The 22535-nt window shown below is 38.3% G+C and overlaps 2 protein-coding genes across 2 annotated transcripts; one reads left to right on the forward strand and one right to left on the reverse strand.

Annotated features, from left to right (window-relative positions):
- The first annotated feature begins 309 nt into the window (after nucleotides 1-309).
- On the forward strand, nucleotides 310-708 carry LOC137952651 (small ribosomal subunit protein bS21c-like). Its single transcript, XM_068799715.1, has one exon. It carries the CDS (start codon nucleotides 310-312, stop codon nucleotides 706-708), a length of 399 nt encoding a protein of 132 aa, XP_068655816.1.
- Nucleotides 709-1282: 574 nt separating this feature from the next.
- LOC137952652 (LRR receptor-like serine/threonine-protein kinase GSO1) lies at nucleotides 1283-14752 on the reverse strand. Its single transcript, XM_068799716.1, is given in 4 exon segments — nucleotides 1283-1659; nucleotides 1802-5103; nucleotides 14208-14395; nucleotides 14489-14752. Coding segments are annotated over 4 exon segments (4131 nt in total).
- Nucleotides 14753-22535: the final 7783 nt, after the last annotated feature.

Genomic DNA, 22535 nt, shown 5'->3' on the forward strand with positions numbered 1-22535 from the left:
ATTACACCCTCCTAGATCTTAAGAGAGCAAGGGAATAGGAGACATAGCCCTATTTTTTACTTTTTATTTTTATTTTTAAAAATTAAATAATTAAATTTACATTTAAAGTTAATGACATTTAAGTTTAATAATTCGTGGGTATCAGAAATCAATGGAATCGAAATACTGAGGAAGCTAAATTCCTTCCGTTATTACAAGGGCAATATCATAATTTCGTAATTTCTTATCTTCTTCCTCGCAAACGGATAACAGATTTGTCACTTCCAAGTCTCTTCTGCAGAGCGAAGGAAGACTGAAATTTACTCAACAATGGCGATCGTTTCATTCAATTTTCTCCCATTGCCTTTATCCAAAAACCACGCTCTCTCACCGGCGGCTTCTCCTCCACTCCGCCCTCTCATCCGGCCAAACTTATCCTCCGCCACAGCGGATAGTCTATTTTCTCCGATCAACAGCAGGCCGGTCAATCTCTCGGTAGTGAATCCCGCGGTTAGGCAGGCGAATGTTCTTCATTCCTGTTTCTCGTACAATGCGCAGATAACCGTGGGCGAGAGCGAGAACGAAGAGGCGGTTCTGAGGAGGTCCTGGAGGGAGGTGTCCAAAGCAGGAGTGATCCAGGAATGTAAGAGGAGGAGGTACTTCGAGAACAAGCAGGAGGAGAAGAAGAGGAAAGCCAGAGAGGCCGGAAGAAGAAATCGACGGAGGTAAACTGGAAAAAAAAAAAACACAGAGGCGTGCCTGTTGGTCCGGAGGGATGGGAGCAGAGAACGTGAGAGGGCTGCGGGAACGAAATTGCAGAAAATGAACGAGGGTGTGCGGCAGAGAGAGCCCCGAGAGAGAGCCCCGGCACTCCCCAACGACATCACGACATGAACTGAGTAATACGATTATGTCCTGAGTCATGTTGAATAATTCATTCACTTCATTTCAAGGGGACTACCCCCCTCTTGACATAGATGGAGTGAGAGCAATTTTTAAAATAGTTGACCAAAAATACTTTATTACTTATCACTAATTCAGATGCCTATTTGCGCTTAAAAATTGATTAAAAGGTCAATACTTAAAACAAATTAACTCGTGACTGAAACACCATTTGACACTTACGATTTCAGCTCTTGTCATCATCATAAACATTCTTCTGTTAATGTTTAGCATTACAATGTCTCTGGTACAATGTAAGGTTAAATTGATGTGTAAGATAGTAAACACCCCCCCCCCCCCCCACCCCCCCACCAAAAAAAAAACACAAAAATCAGTAGCATTCTTTTCTCTGTTGTCTATCTCAATCCAGACTTCTCTCAGTGGCGACCTTCTTTGCTGAAGGGCCTCTGTCAGCTAAAGATATGTGAAGAAGAAGATCAGAAACTTGTCGGGCCGTCGGCCGCTTCTTCGGTGATGTCCGCGTGCATTGCAAAGCAACATCAAGGACTTCGAGCATGGCGGATTCTTCACTTGGTGTGACTGGTCTCAAAGCTAGATCAAGCAAGTCTTCCCGGGCACGGCCTGTATCGCTCAAACGAGACTCCACCCACGTCACCATATCCATGTCTTCCCCGAAAGTCCGATCAGTTGGCATTAACCCACTCACGAGCTCCATTAGAACAATGCCCATACTGTAAACATCACTCTTCTCGGTTGCCCTCAAGGAGTAAGCATACTCTGCAGAAACACCAAATCAATTTTCCGATTTGAACTCCATTTAGAGACTATAATGTGTTTCCCAAGAGTTCATGGATCAGAACTCTTATCAAAGTAGAATTGTTTTAGTAAGGAAAGAAAAAAAAGTAATTAATTACCATACCTGGAGCTATATAACCATAGGAGCCGGCAAACCAGGCTGTGGATTCAGTGGTGACAGAGTCATGGTTCTCCAAGATCATCTTAGCCAGCCCAAAATCTCCTAGATGTGACTCCATGTCCACATCAAGCAACACATTGCTTGACTTGATATCCCTGTGAATGATTCTGGGCACACAATCATGATGCAAATACTCAACCCCTCGTGCCAATCCAAGAGCTATCTTCAACCGTCCATCCCACTCTAGCTTCCTCTTCTTGGTTGGCGAAGACCGGTGCAACCAATCCCAAACACTACCATTCTCCATGTAATCATAAATCAGCAAATTGAGACCCCCTCCCCTGCCACTGCAACACCCCAAAAGCTTCACCAAGTGCCTGTGCCTAATCGTCCCAAGTGTCCGAATTTCCCGAGTAAAACTCCTATATGATACGGCATCATCCTTGTGCCATAACTTCTTAACAGCTACGATTTGTCCTGTAGATAATTCTGCTCTGTAAACTGTCCCAGAGCCACCTGAACCGATGACAAACTCATCACTTAGATCATTTGTGGCCTCCATGATTTCTTCCCACTTTACCTCTAGCTTGGATGCAGCTCGGTTGAACAATCTTCTTTGTGCTTGAGAAGAACTTGATGAAGAAGCACAGTTAACTTCATGGCCTTGCTTCAATGATCTTTTCTTCCGGTTGCACATAACTGCAAACAAAACAACCAACACAACAAGAGATATGGCTGATGCAGCAGAAACAACCACTATAGACCATGAATTCCAGCCCACATGGCGATGATGGTCTGAATTGGTTCTATTGCAAGGGTCTAGAGGGGCTCCACAAAGACCGAGATTTGCTGCGAAGGACTTCTCTGGCCAGCGAGAGAACTTCTTGTCCAGGCGCCCATTTAGATTGTTGTAGGATAGATCAAGCTTAACCAAGCTGCTCATTTCACTAATTTGAGATGGAACTTCTCCAGTAAGCGAATTGTGGGAGAGATCAAGAACTTCAAGCTTTGACAAAGCAGCAAGAGAAAGTGGGATTTCACTAGTCAGATTGTTGTAGCTGAGATCTAATACACTTTGTAAATTTTGCAGCTCTCCAATCTCAACAGGAATTTCCCCATCAAAGGCATTTCTTGCCAGTCGCAGCTCATAAAGCTTACTTAATTTGCCAATGCTTGGAGGAAGCGATCCATAAAACTGATTTCTATCTAGGTTCAAAAGGTTGAGTCGTGATAGATTGCCAATTTCAGAAAGGAGAGTGCCATTGAGCAGGTTACCATCAAGTGAAAGCAAGAGTAGACTAGAGCAGTTGAAGAGTTCTTGAGGCAATGGACCAGTGAATCTGTTAGAGGAAAGCTTGACTTCCCCTAACCGAGGTAAACCTCCAAGCCAAGCTGGAACAGGTCCAGTGAGTAGATTATCATTCAAGATAATATGAGCCAATTTCTTGCACATGGAGAGCTCTACTGGGATTGTACCATTAAGCAAATTGCTTGAGAGGTCTATCAGTGTGAGCTCATTAATCTCACCCAGCAAGGATGGAATTTCCCCACTAAACCGATTGTTTCCCAGTCGAAGCCTCTCAAGAAAAGGCGAATTTCCCAATTGGGGAGGGATATCTCCGTCAAACAGATTACTGGTAATATCAAACGAAAGAAGATTATGTGAACTACACAATGGGAGAATACTACCGTTGAATCTGTTGTTTGAGAGATTCACTCTAGTAAGATTTCCACACTTGATCATGTCATCAGGAATGACGCCTTCAATTGAATTATTGTAAAGCATAAGCTGTTGCAGAGACTGAAGAAAGCCGAAAGTTGCTGGAATCTGACCAGAGAGGCCATTATCAGCCAGATCAAGGATATTTAACTGCTGACAGGTTCCCAACGTCGCTGGAATTTCCCCAGATAAATCATTTTGTCTTAGATGAAGAAAGTTCAAATTCTTTAGCCTTCCAATGGTAACGGGAATATTACCAGAGAACTGGTTTCCAAATAAATCTATCATTTGCAAGCTAGAGCAGTTGCCCAACTGTAATGGAATCTCACCTGAAAACTGATTCTCGTAAAGAAAGAGAATTTCGAGCTTACCCAACAACCCTATTTCCTGCGGCAGGGGACCATGGAAGTTGTTATGATGAAAAGCCAAAGTCTGCAGATTAGTGAGATTGCAGACCCATCTGGGGAATTCACCCACCAAGTTGTTGTTGTTGAGAGTCAGATCAGTCAAATTCCCGAGTAAACTGAGCTCAGAAGGGATGGACCCGGTGAACGTATTGTTGGCCAAATCAAGTTGTTTCAAAGACCTGCATTTACCCAAGCTTGCAGGAATTTTTCCGGTAAGATTATTTTCCGATAGACTTTAGTACTCCAAATTCGGGGAACAGATTGTTTGAGGTAGGGAACCAGAGAGCTGATTTTGCAACAATACCATGTAAATCAGCTCCGTGAAATTTCCAAACTCCTCAGGAATTTCTCCCGCCAGCCGGTTCGCAGACAAATCAAGGTTCTGAAGAGTAGCTATGTTGGAAAGCGACACTGGAATACGACCGGTGAGACGGTTTCCCATGAAATTGAGATAAACGAGTTGGTTCAAGTCGCCGAGTTCGCTAGGTATCTCTCCGGTGAGAGAATTGTTTGCCAGATTGAGAATTTGAAGATTTTGAAGCATACTTAGTTCGAGGGGAATCTGTCCGGTGAGATTGTTGAGTGCGAGTGTGAAAACGACGAGACTGGAGCAATTGCCGAGTTCCGCCGGAATCGGCCCATCGAGATTGTTCTGCTGCAGAATCAAATTCTTGAGCTGGCTCAGTCGACCGAATTCCGGCGCAATGCGACCGGTGAGATTACAAGAAGCTAAACCCAGAATCGTGAGGTTGACAAGATTACCGAACGAGCTCGGAATCGGACCAGAGAGAGCGTTGTCCCCGATTCGTAAGACTCGGAGGCTAATGAGCTCACCGAGCTGGCTCGGAACTGGCCCGGAGAGCTGGTTTGTGAACAGATGCAAAGCATTGAGGGAAGAAAGACCGGAGAGCTGCGGCGGAATATGACCCATGAGATTGTTCGATGAAAGGTCCAGAAGACGAAGGTGGGTGAGACGGGCGATCGCCGGCGAGATCGTTCCGCCGAGCGACGAATGGGAAAGGTTCAGACCCACCACCACCGCATTGTTGTCGCAGGAAACGCCACGCCATTTGCAGAACCCGAACCTTTTCTCCGACCAGTCGTTCAGAACTCCCAAAGGATCCTTGGAGAACGACTTCTTCACCTCCAGAAGAACCTTCAGGGTGGAATAGTCATATCTACAGGAGACAATCTGAAAGAAAAAAGGCACGAACAAATAGAGAACCAACGGCCAGACAACGACCTTCCCCATCATTTCTGGAACTTATTTTTCGCAGGGAAACACAACTCGGAAAAGAAGGCCGACGGGCAATAAGTCGACTTGTGAAACAGATTGAACAAGTTTGAACTCCAATGCTTCGGCTTCTCTTGCCGCCCATGTAACCAAAACAGCTTCATCACGATAAATTCAATTTAACGAGACAAACCGAACAACGGAGATCACAACAAGTCTTGCAACGGTGGCCGTGGCGATTGCGCAAAACCACCTCTGCAAATCAGGCTAAAACATTCGCGAGGGAACAAAATATCGCGGGAAGAAATTAAAATGAGTAGACTCACATGCACCCAGCTGGGCTTCTGCAGCAGCGATAGCAGGACGTGGTTGGATGTTGGAAGCTCGGGAAGTGAAGAGACCTTAAAGGCGTACAAGAGAGAGAACAGTCTTCGTCAGAAGATCAAAACAAAAGGCTTGAATGCCGCTCTAACTCCCCTTCTCGATCCACTCATCGGCACCATTCCCACCAACAACAGAGATATATAACCTAGAAAGCCGAAGAACAACTTCAAAGTGAGAAAAGATCAAAGAGATCCTGGAGCTGATGCAGGGAGCAGATACAGTTGTTGGGACCTGAGAGCAGAGGAACAAAGCAAAAGAATCGTGGGTTTCCATTAAGGATCAGAGCATGAAAAGCCAGCGGTTGCATTTCCAGTTTTAAATTGCTTTCAGATGCAGCATAGTCAAATGAATCAATCCAACATGCAAAACAAAATTCTTACGTCCAATAGTCGTTTTTTCTTCTCTTTCCCTCAAACTAGAGCGCTTCTAGATTATTAGTTGGGATGAGCCACCAAATCCAAATGTCTTCTAGCACAGTTTTATTAAGTGGTTGCATTCAACTTTTTTTAATATGCCCAAAGATGAAAAGGGTCTTCCATAGAAATAATGTTTAATTCATCAATGTCATAACATTCAATCGATTAGGCTAACCACCACCCTCATCTTAGTATACTCTCAAGGGTTTTAGCCATCTTTGGGTTTTAGCCAAATATCTTTTATTTATTTATTTTTTCTATAGTTTCTTTCTTTTATTCAATAGAGAAGTTATTTTCCTAATTCTTAATTTTTTTTTGTGGAACAAAATATATTAAATAAAAATTTCCCCAACAAAAACTTTAATTTTTTAATCAAACAATATATTTTACAATTATTTGGTTATGATGTAAACAGAATTATTCCTTGTGAATACTTTATTGGCTGAAGAGATTACATGACCAGTCGTCAGATGTTTTAGTCTTAAATTAGACGTTCTATTATTTGACGATTTGGCTTCATTAGCTGCATTGGTGGGTGAGATTAATCGAATTAAGAAGAATGTGCGCAAATCGGTATAGATCCATATCATAAGTTTGAACCTACATATGTTCGAGTTTGGCTTGATCTGAACATTTCGAACTCGAGCTCGAGCCTAAAATTTTTAATCATTTGAGTTCGAACTCGAGTCAGGTTTGAACTCTAACCAACATTTAAAACTACGAAAAATTAAAATTTTAAAAATAAATAAATAAAGAGAATATTGTGATGAACTTAATACTATTGAACTTCAAGCTATCATAGAGGAGTCCAAGATGTTTTAGTCTTAAATTAGACGTTCCATTATTTGAGGATTTGGCTTTATTAGCTGCATTGGTGGGTGAGATTATTTGGAGAGCAGCAACCTCTCAAGTCTTAACTTTAGAATCCTTGAAATTAAGAAGAATGTGTGCAAATCGATATAGATCGATATCGCAAGCTCGAACCTACATATGTTCAAGTTTGGCTTGATATGAAGCTTCGAACTCGAGCTTGAACCCAAAAATTTTAATCGTTTAAGTCCAAACTCGAGCCAGGTTCGAACTCCAAACTACATTTAAAAATACAAAAATTAAAATAAATAATTAAAAAGAGTATTATGGTGAACTTAGTACCATTGAACATTAAGTTATCATAGAGGAGTCTAAGACTTTGCAATGGAGCATACTAATGTATAATAACCAACTTAATGGAGCTAAAAGAAAGAGCAAACACCAACATTAGATGTTGAGGGACCCAAAAAGGTTGAATGATCGATTGTCATTGAGGTTTGAGGTAAATAAGAACAACTATTAACCAATTAAAGAGGGAATTAACAAGTGCAATCAGAGTAAAGGGTTTTTTTTGTAAAAAATTATATGTTAACGAGTCGGCTTATAATCTAACAAGTCAATCTTGGAAAATCTCAAGTTTGCTAAGTTATACTTAACGAGCTTTATTTTAAGTTTAAGCTCGAGCCAAGTTCAAAGAAAAACTGAATTAGCAAAGTGTTTTTCGAGCAAAACTCAAATGGTTTACAAACCGATCTGGCTTGGTGCTACTCCTACCTGTCATCACTAACACGAAAATAGTTTAATAAATATCAAATTTTGGATGAATATTCAATTTAAACGTTGTTTATTTGATTTGACTTAATCCAATCTCCAAGCAAGATAGACAAAATAAACTCACTTGATCAATTCTTCAATTTGATTTGACTTAATCCAATCTGCAAGCAAGATGACAAAATAAACTCACTTGATCAATTCTTCAACCGCACTAAAGCACACATTTTTTTATGACACGAACCCATCCACAGAGACCAGGAATGGATATGGTCTCGTCAATTATTGAATGGGTTTAAATATTGTGTTAAATTAAGAGAGTGTCATTGCCACGGGTTCAACTACACTTGATTCTTTGTTTGGTTTATAAAAAATACTCGTCACGGGAGGAGAGAAGGGGTGGACTTCCACCCTGATTTTTAAATTTTTTAATATCATACGGATGTCCTTCCCATACCAAACCCTCTATTGACTCAAGGTTCAACAAGACACCTATTTGGATGGTTTTTGTTTTTATAATATTGGTTTGTACTAGTTTTAGTAGATAAACATATTCTTACCTCATATTTTATAGCCTACAAAATATTAAATGGTTAGAATGGATATATGAGTTTCTTATTATTCTAACAAATACCAACGAAACTAAAAAAAAAAAAAAAAAAAAACACAACCACAAGAAGGATTTCTTTTTAACAAGAAAACTTTACAATGAGAAAATTGGTTAAAATATAGTTAAATTTTTAGTCATTTTGATCTCCTCAGACAACACAAACAGTATTACCCTTTGTTCAAAATTTTATAATCTAAAAATCTATATTACTAAACTTGGATCAACTGATTGGTAGAATAGATTTAGTAAGACCCAACTATATATATATATGAGGGGTGATCCAATATGAAAAGTCATTTGGTGAGAAATATACGAAACGGCTATCTCAGCCATCCAATCATTGATTAGATGGTTGAGATAGTCGTTGATCGGACGGCTGAGGTAGCCATTGATCATGATCGGATGGTTGAGATAGTATTTCGCATGTTTCACACCAAATGGTTTTCGTATTGGATCAACCCCTTATTCATAATATATATAGATAGATAGATAGATAGATAGATAGATAGATAACTGAGGGGATGTAAGACCAATTGATGTTTTGAGATCAAATAGTAAATTGCAAAAGAAAAAATTATCCAAATTGGTCTCCTCTTGCCCATTGACAAAAATGCACCCCATACCTCCCTCCCCTCCCTTAACCTACATGGCACCCCCCAGCACACACCCACCCAATGCTAAAAGGGGAAGGAAGGGAGACTTCAACCCCTTCTTCTCTTTGCTAATACAAATAATGGAAGGAAAATACCTATTGAACTCAATATCCTCCATTGAAATCATTCCGATGATAATAAAAACTTAAGTTAATAATAATATACATTAGAATTGACTTGATGTATAAACAAAATCCCTAGGAAATTGCTAACAACATATTTATTTGATTAAAAGATGACTAATTGAACCATACAAAAAGGAAAGTAAGTAATTTATTCCATAAAGCACATCATTCAAACAACCTAGTAGCACCATGTGCAAGCAAGAGAATATAACACAATAAGCTAGCAAACCCCACTAAAATTAGAGAAATAAAAAGAAAAGTAAATAAAACAAGGTCAAGTAAAAAAGGTCATCCAATTAGACTAGTCCCATTTGATTGGATGAAAATAAAGAAAATCACCCCATTGAAGAAGAAAAAAAGAAAAATAAATTCAAATAAGTTATCTGATCGAAGTGGATCAACCAAACAACTCATGCAAGCAAGTCAAAAAGAAAAACTAATGAGGAAGGTGTTCGTCCATCCAAGTCAAATCAATTGGATGTTGCCTACAAAAATCTCGAGAGGGAATAATGAAGGTCGACCAACCGACTATTGCTCGACTAATCAATGATGGAGATATAAAAGTTTCTATTGGAAGGCGTACGTCAAAACAAACAACAGAAGAAGATGCCCAAAGGCTTGAAGAAGAAGGGGCATCGAAGAAGTAAACCGATCAATACCAAGTTGATCTAACATGTGCATATAGAAATGTGTTTGTCCAAAGTTGTTGCCCAAGCTAATTGGACCACCAATTCAAGTGAAGTAGAATGAGAAAAAGGCGTTTAAAAAAGATCAATCAACAAAATCAAATTTGACCGAATGACACATTTTAAATAAATTTAAGAAAGAGATTAAAGGCTTTGATTCATCCAAAATAGGTATTCAAATTTTACAAGTGACTTATATGTGATTAGCATTCTATTATAAAAAATTTGCATTTTTCTTGTGAATTTTAATTGAGATTTTCAAAATTTTAAAATGGGCAAAATGTGTTTTTCCAATCTCAACAATTCAAAATTTTGAAAGTTTAGAACTTGTTTATTTAAGTTGATTTCACCCCAAGATTTACCTCTTCCTAAAGTAAAGCAAAATCTACTTTGAAAATGTAATTGGAAATTGAATTTGTGATTTGAAAAACCACTAAGCGAAAGTTAAGTACTTATGCTTTTACTTTAAAAACCCTTTTTGCGTAGCCTGATTCTTCCTTTTTGAGTTCCATTATATTGATTGCTCTAGAAACCAAATTAGAAGTGCCTAGTACATTGATTTGAAATCATTTGGGATATTTGAAAGTGCTTTTCAGAATCCAAGCATCATTGAATCATACTTTGAAATATTTTAATTGATCTTGGTCTAGCAAATCTAAACTAAAATATTTAGATCCCTGACTAGTGTGGTTGCATTGTGGAATCAACTTTAAGCTGAATTACTTTATGATTTCTCCCATTTGAAAAACCAATCCAATTTATATTGAGGTTTTATTATGAAATATTGTCAACCAAGGACCCAATGAGTTGATAATGCATTGCCTAGGAACTTAGGGTTTGTGTGTCTATCTTATCATGCTTGAATTATGTAATTTGCCTATTGAGAGGCATTATGCTTATGCATAAGTGTATTCAAGTAACCCTTGATCATTTAGTCACGTCAACTACAAGAAAATAGAGTTCCAAATTTGTTGGCAGAAGCTCTTCTGGAGAAAAATTCGTTGTGAGAGTGTGATGACACGTTTTGTTGTTATAATTCGTTAGTAGAGAAGTCAAAACCTCTACCAACGAATTTATAGAATTTGCTACTACAAATCTGAAATTATAGCAATGAAGTAAAAATTCGTAAGTGGATACTTTAACAACACCGCCAAGGAATTTTGTAATTTGTTAGTAGAAGTTTAATTTGTGGATATTTTAACAGGTGGATATTTTAACAACACCGCCAAGGAATTTTGTAATTCGTTAGTAGAAGTTTAATTTCTAAAAAAAATGTAGTAATTTACTATAAAAGCTCAAAAAAAAAATACAAGCAAATTCCTACAATTCTCTAGCAAAATCCTAGCAAATTTTGTAAATAATACAAAATAAATAATTTTAAAAACCTTTTAGTAGTGATGTTTTGTGTTTTCACTAGTAGAAACATATATCAAACAAATATTTTTATTTTTAATATTAATTTATTTAATAAAACGTAATTATATGTAAAAAAAATTTTAAATTAAATTGAAGTGATAAAAATTAAGTAAAAAATTAAAATTACAATAAATAAATTACACAAAAAATGTATATAAAATGTATAAAAATAAATTGATAAAAATAAAATAAAAAATACATAAAAAGAATTGTACACATTAATTTAGGAGAGGATCTAAAGAACCACCACCACTCTGATTACAAAAGTCAATGAAGTATTTCTTTTTTTCATAAATTCAACATGGTATCAGAGCAGGTTATGTGAGTTGACTCAATCAACCCATAGAGAGAATGTGATCTTTTTTCGATTATTATCTCTAGCATTTTAGATTCGTATCTATCTTTTTTTTTTCTCTTTTTAGTCCCCATACCCGTTGTTTACTGTTGCTCGGTGAATCCGTTTGTTTACTTCTTCTCTTGGTGATTGATTCTAAGAGCTCAATTTGTTGTCGCATCTCTGCTAGCTCACGAACGATTACTTCTTCTGCCTTCCAAATAAGGGCTTATCTTGTCTCCCTTTTCAATCCATCCAATTTCATTATGTTTGGATTGAAGAGATCCTCAAATCGGCATCGATTAGGCTCCGTGTGTTGCTGTGTTAATTTATTTATTTTTCAAATCTTATCTCACGCAGAGGAGAGAATGGCATCGCCACTGCAAGATCTCTTTGTCAGGACCCACTACCACCTATTGAACTGCTCTGTTGAGTTAATCTGATTAATCTACCAAGTGCTTGTTAATTACTCTAGTCATCTGGTTCAAAGTTGATTATTGTCAAGTAATATGCCAAGTTGATTACTCTGCCTATTATTGCAGCTTCTTTGGGATCTCTGGTTCAGCACCATCGATCGCAACGATCCCTCTCTGCTCTCACTACTATCCCGCTCTGTTCAGCGCAGTTGGGGAAGCAGAAGACGACACTGTTTCTCTTCACCGGCAACTTTGTTTTCGCTTATAGAAGCCGAAGACGACGACCACTCATCCCACGAGCTATATACCATCTACTATTCTGTTTTTGCTGAGATTACATTTTGTCTTAGTTCATCGTTGTCTCATTCTGTTCGGAAGTGGGGACGACAATAGTGGGAACAACTATTCCTTCGCTGCCTTATTTTTGCCGTTGTTAGAGAAGACGACTCTATTGAGTCCATTTTCTATTTTGCCTCATTGGATTATTTCCTCCGTCGAGAACTTTATTTTTTTCGAGTTATTTGCTCTCACCGGCTGTCGACATCTTTTGGAAATACCTACCTTCCAAATAACGGCTTATCCTATCTCTCTATCTTTGAGCTATTCGGTATCGTAGGGAAGAAGAAGGCACCGTTAGGAAACAAGCTTTATTTGAGCATTGAGCCCAACTCGGACCAGACATTATTGGGTCAACCCAGTGAACCAATAACCCGAGAGTCATATGTTTCGCTTGGGTTAACCCAGCGAGCAGAGTTGATTCAGCCCAACCCAGTCCGGGGTCAACTAGGATACGGGTCAACCTGACTCAGCCCACTTATTTCCTACCCCGATTATATGTGTTCGGGTTTCGAGTTCTATACATATTTTTTTTGTGACTCGGTTATATTAGTCTACTATATGACTCGGTTCTATATCTTTGGCTAAATTATTATCTTGGATTATTAATCGGTTCCAACATACTATTTGGTGCAACTTCCTTATTTATTGACGGACTCTCTATGAACTATTTCATTTGTCCTTATTACCCTTAAGGACTTCTATTATTTACTAGTTATCCGCTAATGCTATATTGTTAGGAATTAAACGCTGTAATTCCAAACTAACCAGAGCAATAATAATAAACGTAGAAGAAGGGAAAAACAAACAACAAGATTTATACAAGTTTACCTCAACGTGAAACTACGTCCTGTCTTCTGCCTCTGCAGTAATCCACTATGAAGATGAAATAGTATACAAGAGAAATTACATACTTAAAGGTATTTCTCTCTAACCTCACGGGCTGCAACTCGAGATGTTCCTTGGATTAAGATAATTAAACCCTAATAGCCCTACCCCTCAATTCTAAAGAGAAAATAAAGGCAACCGTGATGCAAGTGTAAAATTCCCAAAATTAGGGCGTTAATTAGCCCCCACAGCTTAACAATATCCCACTTGGAGACTAATCCATCATCAATATCTCCTCAGCCACTCCAACAACTTATCAATCCTTAGAGAAAAGTCCAACTAAAGTTGCACACAATTTCAATTTTTCGATTGTAACAGTCTTCATTAAAATTTTAGTTGAATTCTAACTTCCTTGAATCTTCTCATGCGCTAAGACTCCATCCTCCAGAGCCGATTTGATGAAGTGATAACGCACCTATATGTGATTTCTTCTAGCATGATAACCAGGATTCTTTCCTAAATGAATAGCACTCTGACTGTCACAATGCAACACATTCTTCCCAAGCTAGAGACCTAATTCTTCCCAGAAAGACTATAGCCATACCATCTCTTTGCTGGCTTCGGTCACTATGACATATTCTGCCTCAGTGGTGGAAAGATCAACTATCTTTTATAACTTGGAGAACCAACTAACTATTGTACCACCCAATGTAATCCCAAGTCTGATTTTCTGAAATCCCAAGTCTGAGTCTGTAGTGCCTCTCAAATTCCTGAGAATCCACTTCACTGCTTCCCAATGTTATTTATCCAAATTACTCATATATCTGCTCATAACTCCCACTGCATGAGCTATGTCTATTCTAGTACACAACATGGCATACATGAGACTGCCAGTAACAGAAGCATAAGGAACATTGGCCATGTTGGCTCACTCCTGCTTTGTAGAAAGTGGACTGCTCCTTATATAGCCTAAAGAGACTAGCCAAAGGAGTATTCACTGGTTTTGCATCATTCATGTTGAATCTACTCAGCTCTTTCTTCACATATTCTTCTTGTGATAATTTCAAGACATCAATGTCTCTAGTAATCCTCATCCCGAGGATTTGTTTTGTAGCACCCAAATCCTTCTTTGCAAACTTCTTCGACAAATCCCTTTTCAAATTATTTGTTATCTATTGCTCCTTTCTAGCCTTAGAAAAGCTAACCCTTTTCAGCTTGCCAAAAATACAGCCTTCACACAAACTATTGTTTACATTTTTTAACCTTGGTAGCTTCCCTTTGGATTGAAGCACTTTCATTCCCTTCTCACTCAATTGACCGTGCATATAATACCACAAGTCAGAATCAATAACAGCATCAGCAACTGCAATCATGTCTCTGTAGCTGGAAGTGATATAAAAAGTTCCAGTTTTTACTCCTCGTGCAACAACCATGTCTCCCTTAGTGACTTTCTAGGAAACACCATTAAAAGTCACACTATGACCTTCATCGTCAAGCTACCATACTAAGATCAGATTACACATCAATTTTGGCACATGTCTCACCTTGTGAATTTTCCACACTGACCCATTTGACATCCTCAAACTGACATTACCAATTCTGACAATATCCAAAGATTCTCCATCAGCAAGATACTCCTTCTGTAGTGGAGTGAAAAGAAGCCCTAAATCCAACACCCAAGAAGCAATAGGGTTATCAACCGACAAGAGTAAACAATCTTGTACTTCTTTAGTCACCGCATTTTCAGCATCACCTTTCTTTTCGTCCTTCTTCAGTGCTTTGCAGTTCTTCTTTATGTGACCAAACATGCTATAATTCTAGCACTCCACATTCCTTCCGGATTTGGACTTGCTTCTTCCATTCCTTGACTTCCCTTTACCATTGCCCTCATTAGAATTCCTCTTTAAGTTCCTGCTCCTAGTATCAGCACTTAGGGCAGAATTAGATGTCGACGAAGTTCTTTCTACAAAATTCCTCTATAAGAATGGTATCCCGAACATCATTAAAAATCAACATCCTATTGCCTACAAAGTTGTTAACCACAAGCCTCATAGGACCCCAACAATTTGGCAGAGACGCCAAAAAAATTAAAGCATGAACCTCATCATCAAATTTAATTTGAATTGAGGTCAATTGATTGAAAATCATGCTACACTCATTCAAATGCGAGGCCATTGATGTATTTTCTATTGTCTTTAAATTGAACAGTATTTTCATGAGATGTACCTTATTATTTGTGGAATGCTTCTCATACATCTTAGACAGAATCTTTATCAGCCCACTGTGGTTTTCTTCGATGTCACGTTGTGAGCAACTTTCTTCGATAGTGTTAACCAGACTACTCCCAACACTTGTCTATCGAGGAGATTCCGCTCATCATCTTTCATACCTTCTGGTTTCATATCTAGAAGTGGTGTATGCAACTTTTTACTGTACAAACAATCTTCGATTTGCATCCTATCAAACTTGCTGATCCCCTAGTGCCGATCCTTCACCGCTAACCATTGCTCTCAATCATGAACCAAAACTCTTATACCACTTGTAAGGAATTAAACACCCTAATTCCAAACTAATTGTTGAATTTAGGACCCCATAAATAATATCTCGAGCAAGGTGATAGAGAGAAGAGGTGATAGAATTTATGTCCTTGCTTTGATTGATTTATTATAAATACAAGGTCCTCTATTTATAGTGGAGGAGTGATAGGATTTATATACACTTTCCTAATATAATTCAACTTAATTTAGAACTTACCCAAATTTTAACTTCCTTAACTTGTGACTTACTTATATTCTAAGTCCCCCACAAGGACATGATCTGTTAGCTGGATTTGCCAGCTCGTGTAATATATTTTTTGGGTTCCACGTAATCTTCTAGCTCATGTGTCAAAGATACCAGCTCGTGGTATCTTTTGTGGGTTCCACTAGATCTTCAATTCTGCCAACTAGTGCCAGCTTGTGTGATTACTTCTCTTGGTTTCTCACATCCTCATAGTGGTCCCACCAGCTTGTGCAACCATGGTGGGTCACACATTGTAACACTCCCCCTCAAGCTGGGGCTGAAAAAACATCATAGATGCCCAGATTGCTACAGATGGTTTACAAAATTTTTTGAGTGACTGGTTTGGTGAGAATATCTGTAACCTGGTTTTGAGAAGATATATGCTTGAGAGATAAGATACTTGTAGAGAATTTTTTCTCGAATGAAGTGGCAATCTATTTCAATATGCTTTGCTCTCTCATGAAAGACTGGATTCGATGTGATGTGTATTGCGGTCTGATTATCGCAATATAGGACCATAGGAGCTTCTTTATAGAATCCCAGTTCAGTAAGAAGAGACTTGATCCATAGGATTTCACTGATCGTGTGTGTCATAGCTTTGTACTATGCTTCTACACTATATCTTGCAACTATATTTTTTTTTCTTGCTTCTCCATGTAACCAAGTTCCCTCAAACCATTGTACAATATCCCGAAGTAGATTTTCTGTCATCCGGGGATCCGGCCCAATCTACATCTGAAATTCCATCAATGTTGAAGTAACCATGATTTTTATCAAGAAGCCCTCTTCCTGGTGCTCCTTTCAGATATCGCAATATCCTTTCTAGTGTTTTCCAATGACTTAGTTGTGGGTTGTGCATATACTGACTTACCACACTGATTGCATATAAAATATCCGGCCTTGTTACACAGAGGTAAATCAGTTTTCCTACCAATCTTTGATATTTTCCAGTATCTACCTCTTCTCTAGTACCTGCACATAATTTTATTTTTGAGTCCATAGGAGTTTCTACTGGTCTGCATCCCATCATTCCAGTCTCCTCCAGTAGGTCAAGGACATACTTCCTCTAAGATAATATAATTTCATGTCTGGATTGTAGTACTTCAATACCCATAAAATATTTGAGCAGCCTCAGATTCTTTGTCTTGAATTCAGCAGATATCCTCTCTTTTATTTTTGGGATGCCCTCAAGATCACTACAAGTTATAATAATATTATCAACATATACTGCCAGAATAACTTTGCCCTTCGGTGTGTCTTTAATAAATACAAAGTGATCTTCAGAGCAACTATGAAATCCAGCCCGTATAAGTGCTTGGCTAAAATTTTTAAACCATCCATGAGGATACTTAACCCAGGACCATAACAGACTGTTTCAAACCATTAAGGGATTTTTGTAGTTGGCATACGCACTCCCCCACAACCACATATCTAGCTAGTTTCTGCATATAAATTTTCTCTTTTATATCCCCTTTCAAAAAAATATTTTTTACATCGAGAAGGTTTCCTCATAATCAATGCCATAACATTGTGTATAGCCTTTAACAATAAGGTGGGCCTTCAGCTGAGCAACGGACCCATCCAGATTGTGTTTTATAGTAAACACCCATTTGCAACCGACATGTTTCTTGTCTTATGGTAGTGGACTAGTGCCCATGTCTGATTTTCATTAAGAGCCTACATTTCTTTATCCATGGCCGCCTTCCACTCTGGATGTGTGGGCACCTTCTGATAGGACTGTGGTACAGAGATGGAAGAAATAGCAGAGAGAAATTGACAACATACAGGGGACAGAAGATGATGAGACACAAAATTTGTTAAGGGGTGAGAAGTAGAGGGTATGGTGCATGATAGGGGTGCTTTTCTAAGGGCAATAGGACGAGTTTCATATTGTGGACCAAAAAAATTTGGAGAAGATAGACTTACCTCGGTGGGATCTATAAACTCAGCAAGTGTGGTGTCAGCCAGAGTGTCAGGGGGTTGAGAAGTCTCTGTAGGACGGGGCACAACCGGTCGAGGAGACCCTAGTACGGAAGATAAACCCGGAGGAAAATTGTCATAATAAAATGGAGAGTCTTCAAAGAATGTGACATCCCTTGACACGAGTAAACGCTGAAAAATGTGATTATAGCAAACATAACCCTTTTGTGTGCGAGAGTATCCTAAAAAGATACACTTGATAGATTTGGGATCAAGTTTACTATGATTGGGGGAAGAGATATGGAAAAAACATTGACACCCTAAGACTCTCAAGGATAGTGCAAAGAGATCATCATTGGGTAATAATAGAGACGAATGGGATTTACTACCAAGAACGGAAGATGGTAACCGGTTTATAAGAAAATATCCGGTAAGGATTGCATGTGGCCAATAATAGTAAGGAACTTTCATGGCATATAGTAAACCTCGAGCTACCTTAAAAATATGATTGTTCTTTTGCTCGGCTTTTGCTCGGCTATACCATTTTATTGAGGGGTGTAGGCACATAATATTTGATGAATAATGCCATTTTCTTGACAAAAACCATCAAGGTCTTTGGAGGTGTACTCTTTGGCATTATCAGATCAGAGGATTTCAATTTTCTGAATAAACTAAGGGAGTACCATAGCATGAAACGCTTTAAATATCAATGGTATTTTATAACGCTCTTTAAATAGAAATAGCCAAGTGGTACGAGTGAAGTCATCGATAAATGTGATAAAATATTAACTTGTGAAAAGTTTGAGACACTCAAGGGTCCCCATACATTAGTATGAATTAAGGAAAAGGGAGTGACACTTTTAACTTCTGGACGAGGTGAGTATGTGGACCTCTGATGTTTGCTCATTTGACAGACTTCACATTGAAATTCTGACCTTGATTTGCGTAGGAAACATATGATGAAGTGATTGCGCAGAAGAATGTCCCAACCAATTGTGCTATAATCTGGTTGCAGCTTCACTGGTGGAAATAGTATTTATTTTTGGCACACCTAGGTAGTAGAGCCCCCCTTGTTCACAGCCTCCACCAATCACCTACTTCGCTATAAGATCCTAAAAATACATGATGTGGGTGAGAAGGTGAGAGAGCAATTAAAATATTTGGTGAGTTGACTAACTGATATAAGATTTAGGGGAAGGTGGGAACAAAAGTATTTCAGTTAGCGAAAGTGATGGTGTAACAGAAGTGGAACCTTTCCCTAAAACTTTAGTTTGAGACCTGTCAGCTATGGTAACAAAGTTTTGTGGAAGACAAGGAGACACTAAGTGTAGTAAATTTCTGTTACCTCTAAGATGTTTGAAGGCCCTTGAATCAATTATCCATAAAGAAGAAGAGACAGATAACATACCTGAAGTAGCAGTAATAAAGGATGAACTTGGAGCAAGACCTATAAGTGATTTCATTTTTTGGAATATCTCATACTCATCATCATGAAGGGTTTTCTTGTCTGTTGATGTAGTAGGTTGTTCCTCCTTTGTAGTACTTAATAAGACTTGAGTAGCCTTCCTATAACACATCTCTTCAAGGTGGCCATATTTTTTATGCAAAAAGTTCTATTGCTTTTCTGACTAGCTTGTATCTATTGTGTGGCCAACTGTCCCACGCTTGGTGCATTCTCTTCTATAACGATTCCTTCCACCACTTCCTTGGCCACCTCTAAAGTTTATGCCACGGCCTCAGCCTTGGTCAGATTTTGTTCCCATATGTCCAGAGTACATAACGGATGATACTTCAGTATTAGGGGAAGAAGCGTCTAGAATATGGAGAAGTGTGGCACATACATCATTAAAGTTGGGAACCGCGGAAGAGCTAAGAAGTTGACTCTTAGTAATTTCAAGATACGATTTAATATTAGCAAGGCATATGGCAGTGACTAAGGCCTCTTTCTATTTGTCTTGGAAAGAGATGTTCATGGAAGTAGGCTGGGCTAGCTTCCATTCTTGAAGAAGTCCTCTAAAACGAGCCAAATATTAATGGATATTGTCGCCTTGTTTGGAGGTAAGCACCCGTTGGAGAATATCTTATGGCTTGTGTAAATTGTCAAAGCTAGAATACAGCTTCGCACATGTCTCCCAAATTTTATTAGTTGTCTCAAGATGAATAACATTATTGGAGACCTGTTCTTCGATACTATTAATGAGCCAACTAATAACCAACGTATCATTCTTCAACCACTTAGTATAAAAATATCACTTTCGTCAATATGTGGTCCACGATTGATGAGATGACCAACGAGGTCTTTTGTGATAAGGAACCGTTGAACCAATGTGGACCAGCTCATAAAATTTGAAACCTCCTGCAATGGTAGTGTTACTTCTGAGTATGTCATGCTTGTGACTCATGCTTTCTTCAGCCATAATAGGCAAGTCAAAAAAATCTCCAATAAAAAATAAACCAAGTAGAGGTCTTTAACCAACTCGGTTAGTGGAGATGCTCAGCATAAGTTAAGTAATCATGTGAAGTGAATAATCACTCATAAAACATTAAATATCATTCTTCTTAATCCGTGAATCTTGTTACCACAAAGTTTTTTTAAAAAAACTCAACATGCACTGGTCTCGGTTAAAAATTTCCAAACCAATAAAACTGTCTTGGTAACTTCTTCTAATCCAAGATGCATCTATTTTCACAATATTATAAGATGAGGATATCATAAACACATCTTAAAAACCATCTTATAATATCCAAAAATCAGTAGCATAAATCAATAAATTTAACAAGACAACTTATCTCATGTGCTTTTATCTTGCTTCATGAAGAGCCTTCTATTAGCATTCGTCATCATATCTTCAAAGAGCATTTCTTTGACGTGGAATCCTAAATTGGTTGCTCTGATACCATGTTGAATTTAGGACCCCATAAATAATATCTCGAGCAAAGTGAGAGAGAGAAGGGAAAAACCAAGAAGGAGAAAGAGTGCTCTCGGGTAGAGGTGAAACAAGAAGAAAAAGAAGAAGAAGAGGGAGAAGAAGAAGCTCTACACGAGAGAGGGAGAGGAGAGAACTCCTTGCCTTGATTGCCTTATTATGAATACAAGATCCTCTATTGATAGTGGAGGAGTGATAGAATTTATGTATATTTTCCTAATATAATTCAACTTAATTTAGAACTTACCCAAATTCTAACTTCCTTAACTTGTGACTTACTTAAATTCTAAGTCCTCCATAAGGAAGTGATCTCATAGCTGGATTTTCCAGCTCGTGTAATATATTTTGTGGGTCCCACATAATCTTCTAGCTCATGTGTCAAAGATACCAGCTCGTGGTATATTTTATGGGTCCCACTAGATCTGCAATTCTGTGAACTTGTGCAAGCATGAGTGCTGACTCCTCTTGGCCTCTCACATCCTCATAGTGGGTCCCACCAGCTCATGCAACCATGATGGGTCTCACATTGTAACACTAACGAGAGCAATAATAATAAATGCAGTTTACTTTTTCGTGCATGCTTTTATACAGGTTCGCCTCAAGGTGAGACTACGCCCTGTCTTCCACCACTGCAGTAATCCACTATGAAGATGAAATAGTTTACAAGAGAAATCGCACACTTATAGGGCTTTCTCTCTAACCTCTCAAACTGCAACTTGAGATGCTCCTCAGATTAAGATAATCAAACCCTAATAGCGGCTCCCCTCAATTATAAAGAGAAAATTAGGGCAACCACAATACAAGAGTAAAATTTCCAAATTGCCCTTAATTAAACAACAACGTAAGGCATTAATTAGGCTCCACAACTTAACATTATCTTCTATTTATGTTGAGTTAGTTAATTATGTTAGGACTTATCTTTAAGTGTTAGAGTTTGGGTGTAATTGGGATAAGGGTAGTTTAATTGTAATTTGACTCTACTACTTTCCTCTATTATAAATAGGGGTTCATGTACTCTGATTACAAAAGTCAATGAAGTATTTTTCTTTTCCATAAATTCAATAATACTAATGTCTTGAAACTATTACAAGAAGAATATATGAAGAAGATGCTGAGCAGATGCAACAAGCATGATGCAAAACTAGTGAGTACTCATTTGGCTAGTCACTTTAAGCTATCTAAAGAGCAATCACCTTATACAGAACGAGAGTGAGCCCATATGGCTAATGTGCCTTATGCTTCTGCTACTAGCAGCCTCATGTATGCCATGGTGTGTACTAGACCAAACATAGCTCATGCAGTGAGAGTTTTGAGCAAATATATGAGTAATCCAGATAAACAACATTGGGAAACAGTGAAGTGGATTCTCAGATGTTACAATGTGGGACCCACCATGGTGTGCACGAGCTGGGGGGACCCACAATGAGGACATGGGATACCAAAAAGAGTCCTCACCCAAGCTAGCACGAGTTAAGAAGATAAAAATCACAAGCTTAAATGAGTTAGAAGACTTGAAGATCAAGTGGGACCCACAAAGATACCACGAGTTGGTAACCTTATCAATATGAACTGGAAGATCATGTGGGACCCACAAGGATAAGGCCACGAGTTGGCCTCCTCCCTTATATTCACATTATTGAAGAAGAGTTCTAGTTCAACTCATATTAGACTTCTAGTAGATTGTGTAGATAGACTTATCTTAGAGAGTTAGAGTTGGAATGTAATTAGAAGATTGAAAGGTCAATTGTATAAGGACTATATCACTTCCTCTACTATAAATAAAGGTGTTATAATTTAGAATTGATCAATTTATACATCTCCTTCTTGAGTAAATCTCTCTCTGTGTGCTTGGCGCACATCTCTCTTTTCTTTTTTTTCTCTCCACCCAAGAGCTCTTCTTCCCTTTTCTTATCTTTCTTTCTCCTTTCTCTTACTCAGAATATTGGAAAATGGATCCTAAATT

This window comes from Aristolochia californica, unplaced genomic scaffold, assembly GCF_029961685.1.
Source record: "Aristolochia californica isolate CCGP_79_NKW_82.1479 unplaced genomic scaffold, dmAriCali1.0.hap1 SCAF_16, whole genome shotgun sequence".
NCBI lineage: Eukaryota > Viridiplantae > Streptophyta > Magnoliopsida > Piperales > Aristolochiaceae > Aristolochia > Aristolochia californica.

Excerpts from the sequence above, each read along its gene's own strand:
- LOC137952651 (XM_068799715.1), top strand. The coding sequence starts at position 310 with ATGGCGATCGTTTCATTCAATTTTCTCCCATTGCCTTTATCCAAAAAC.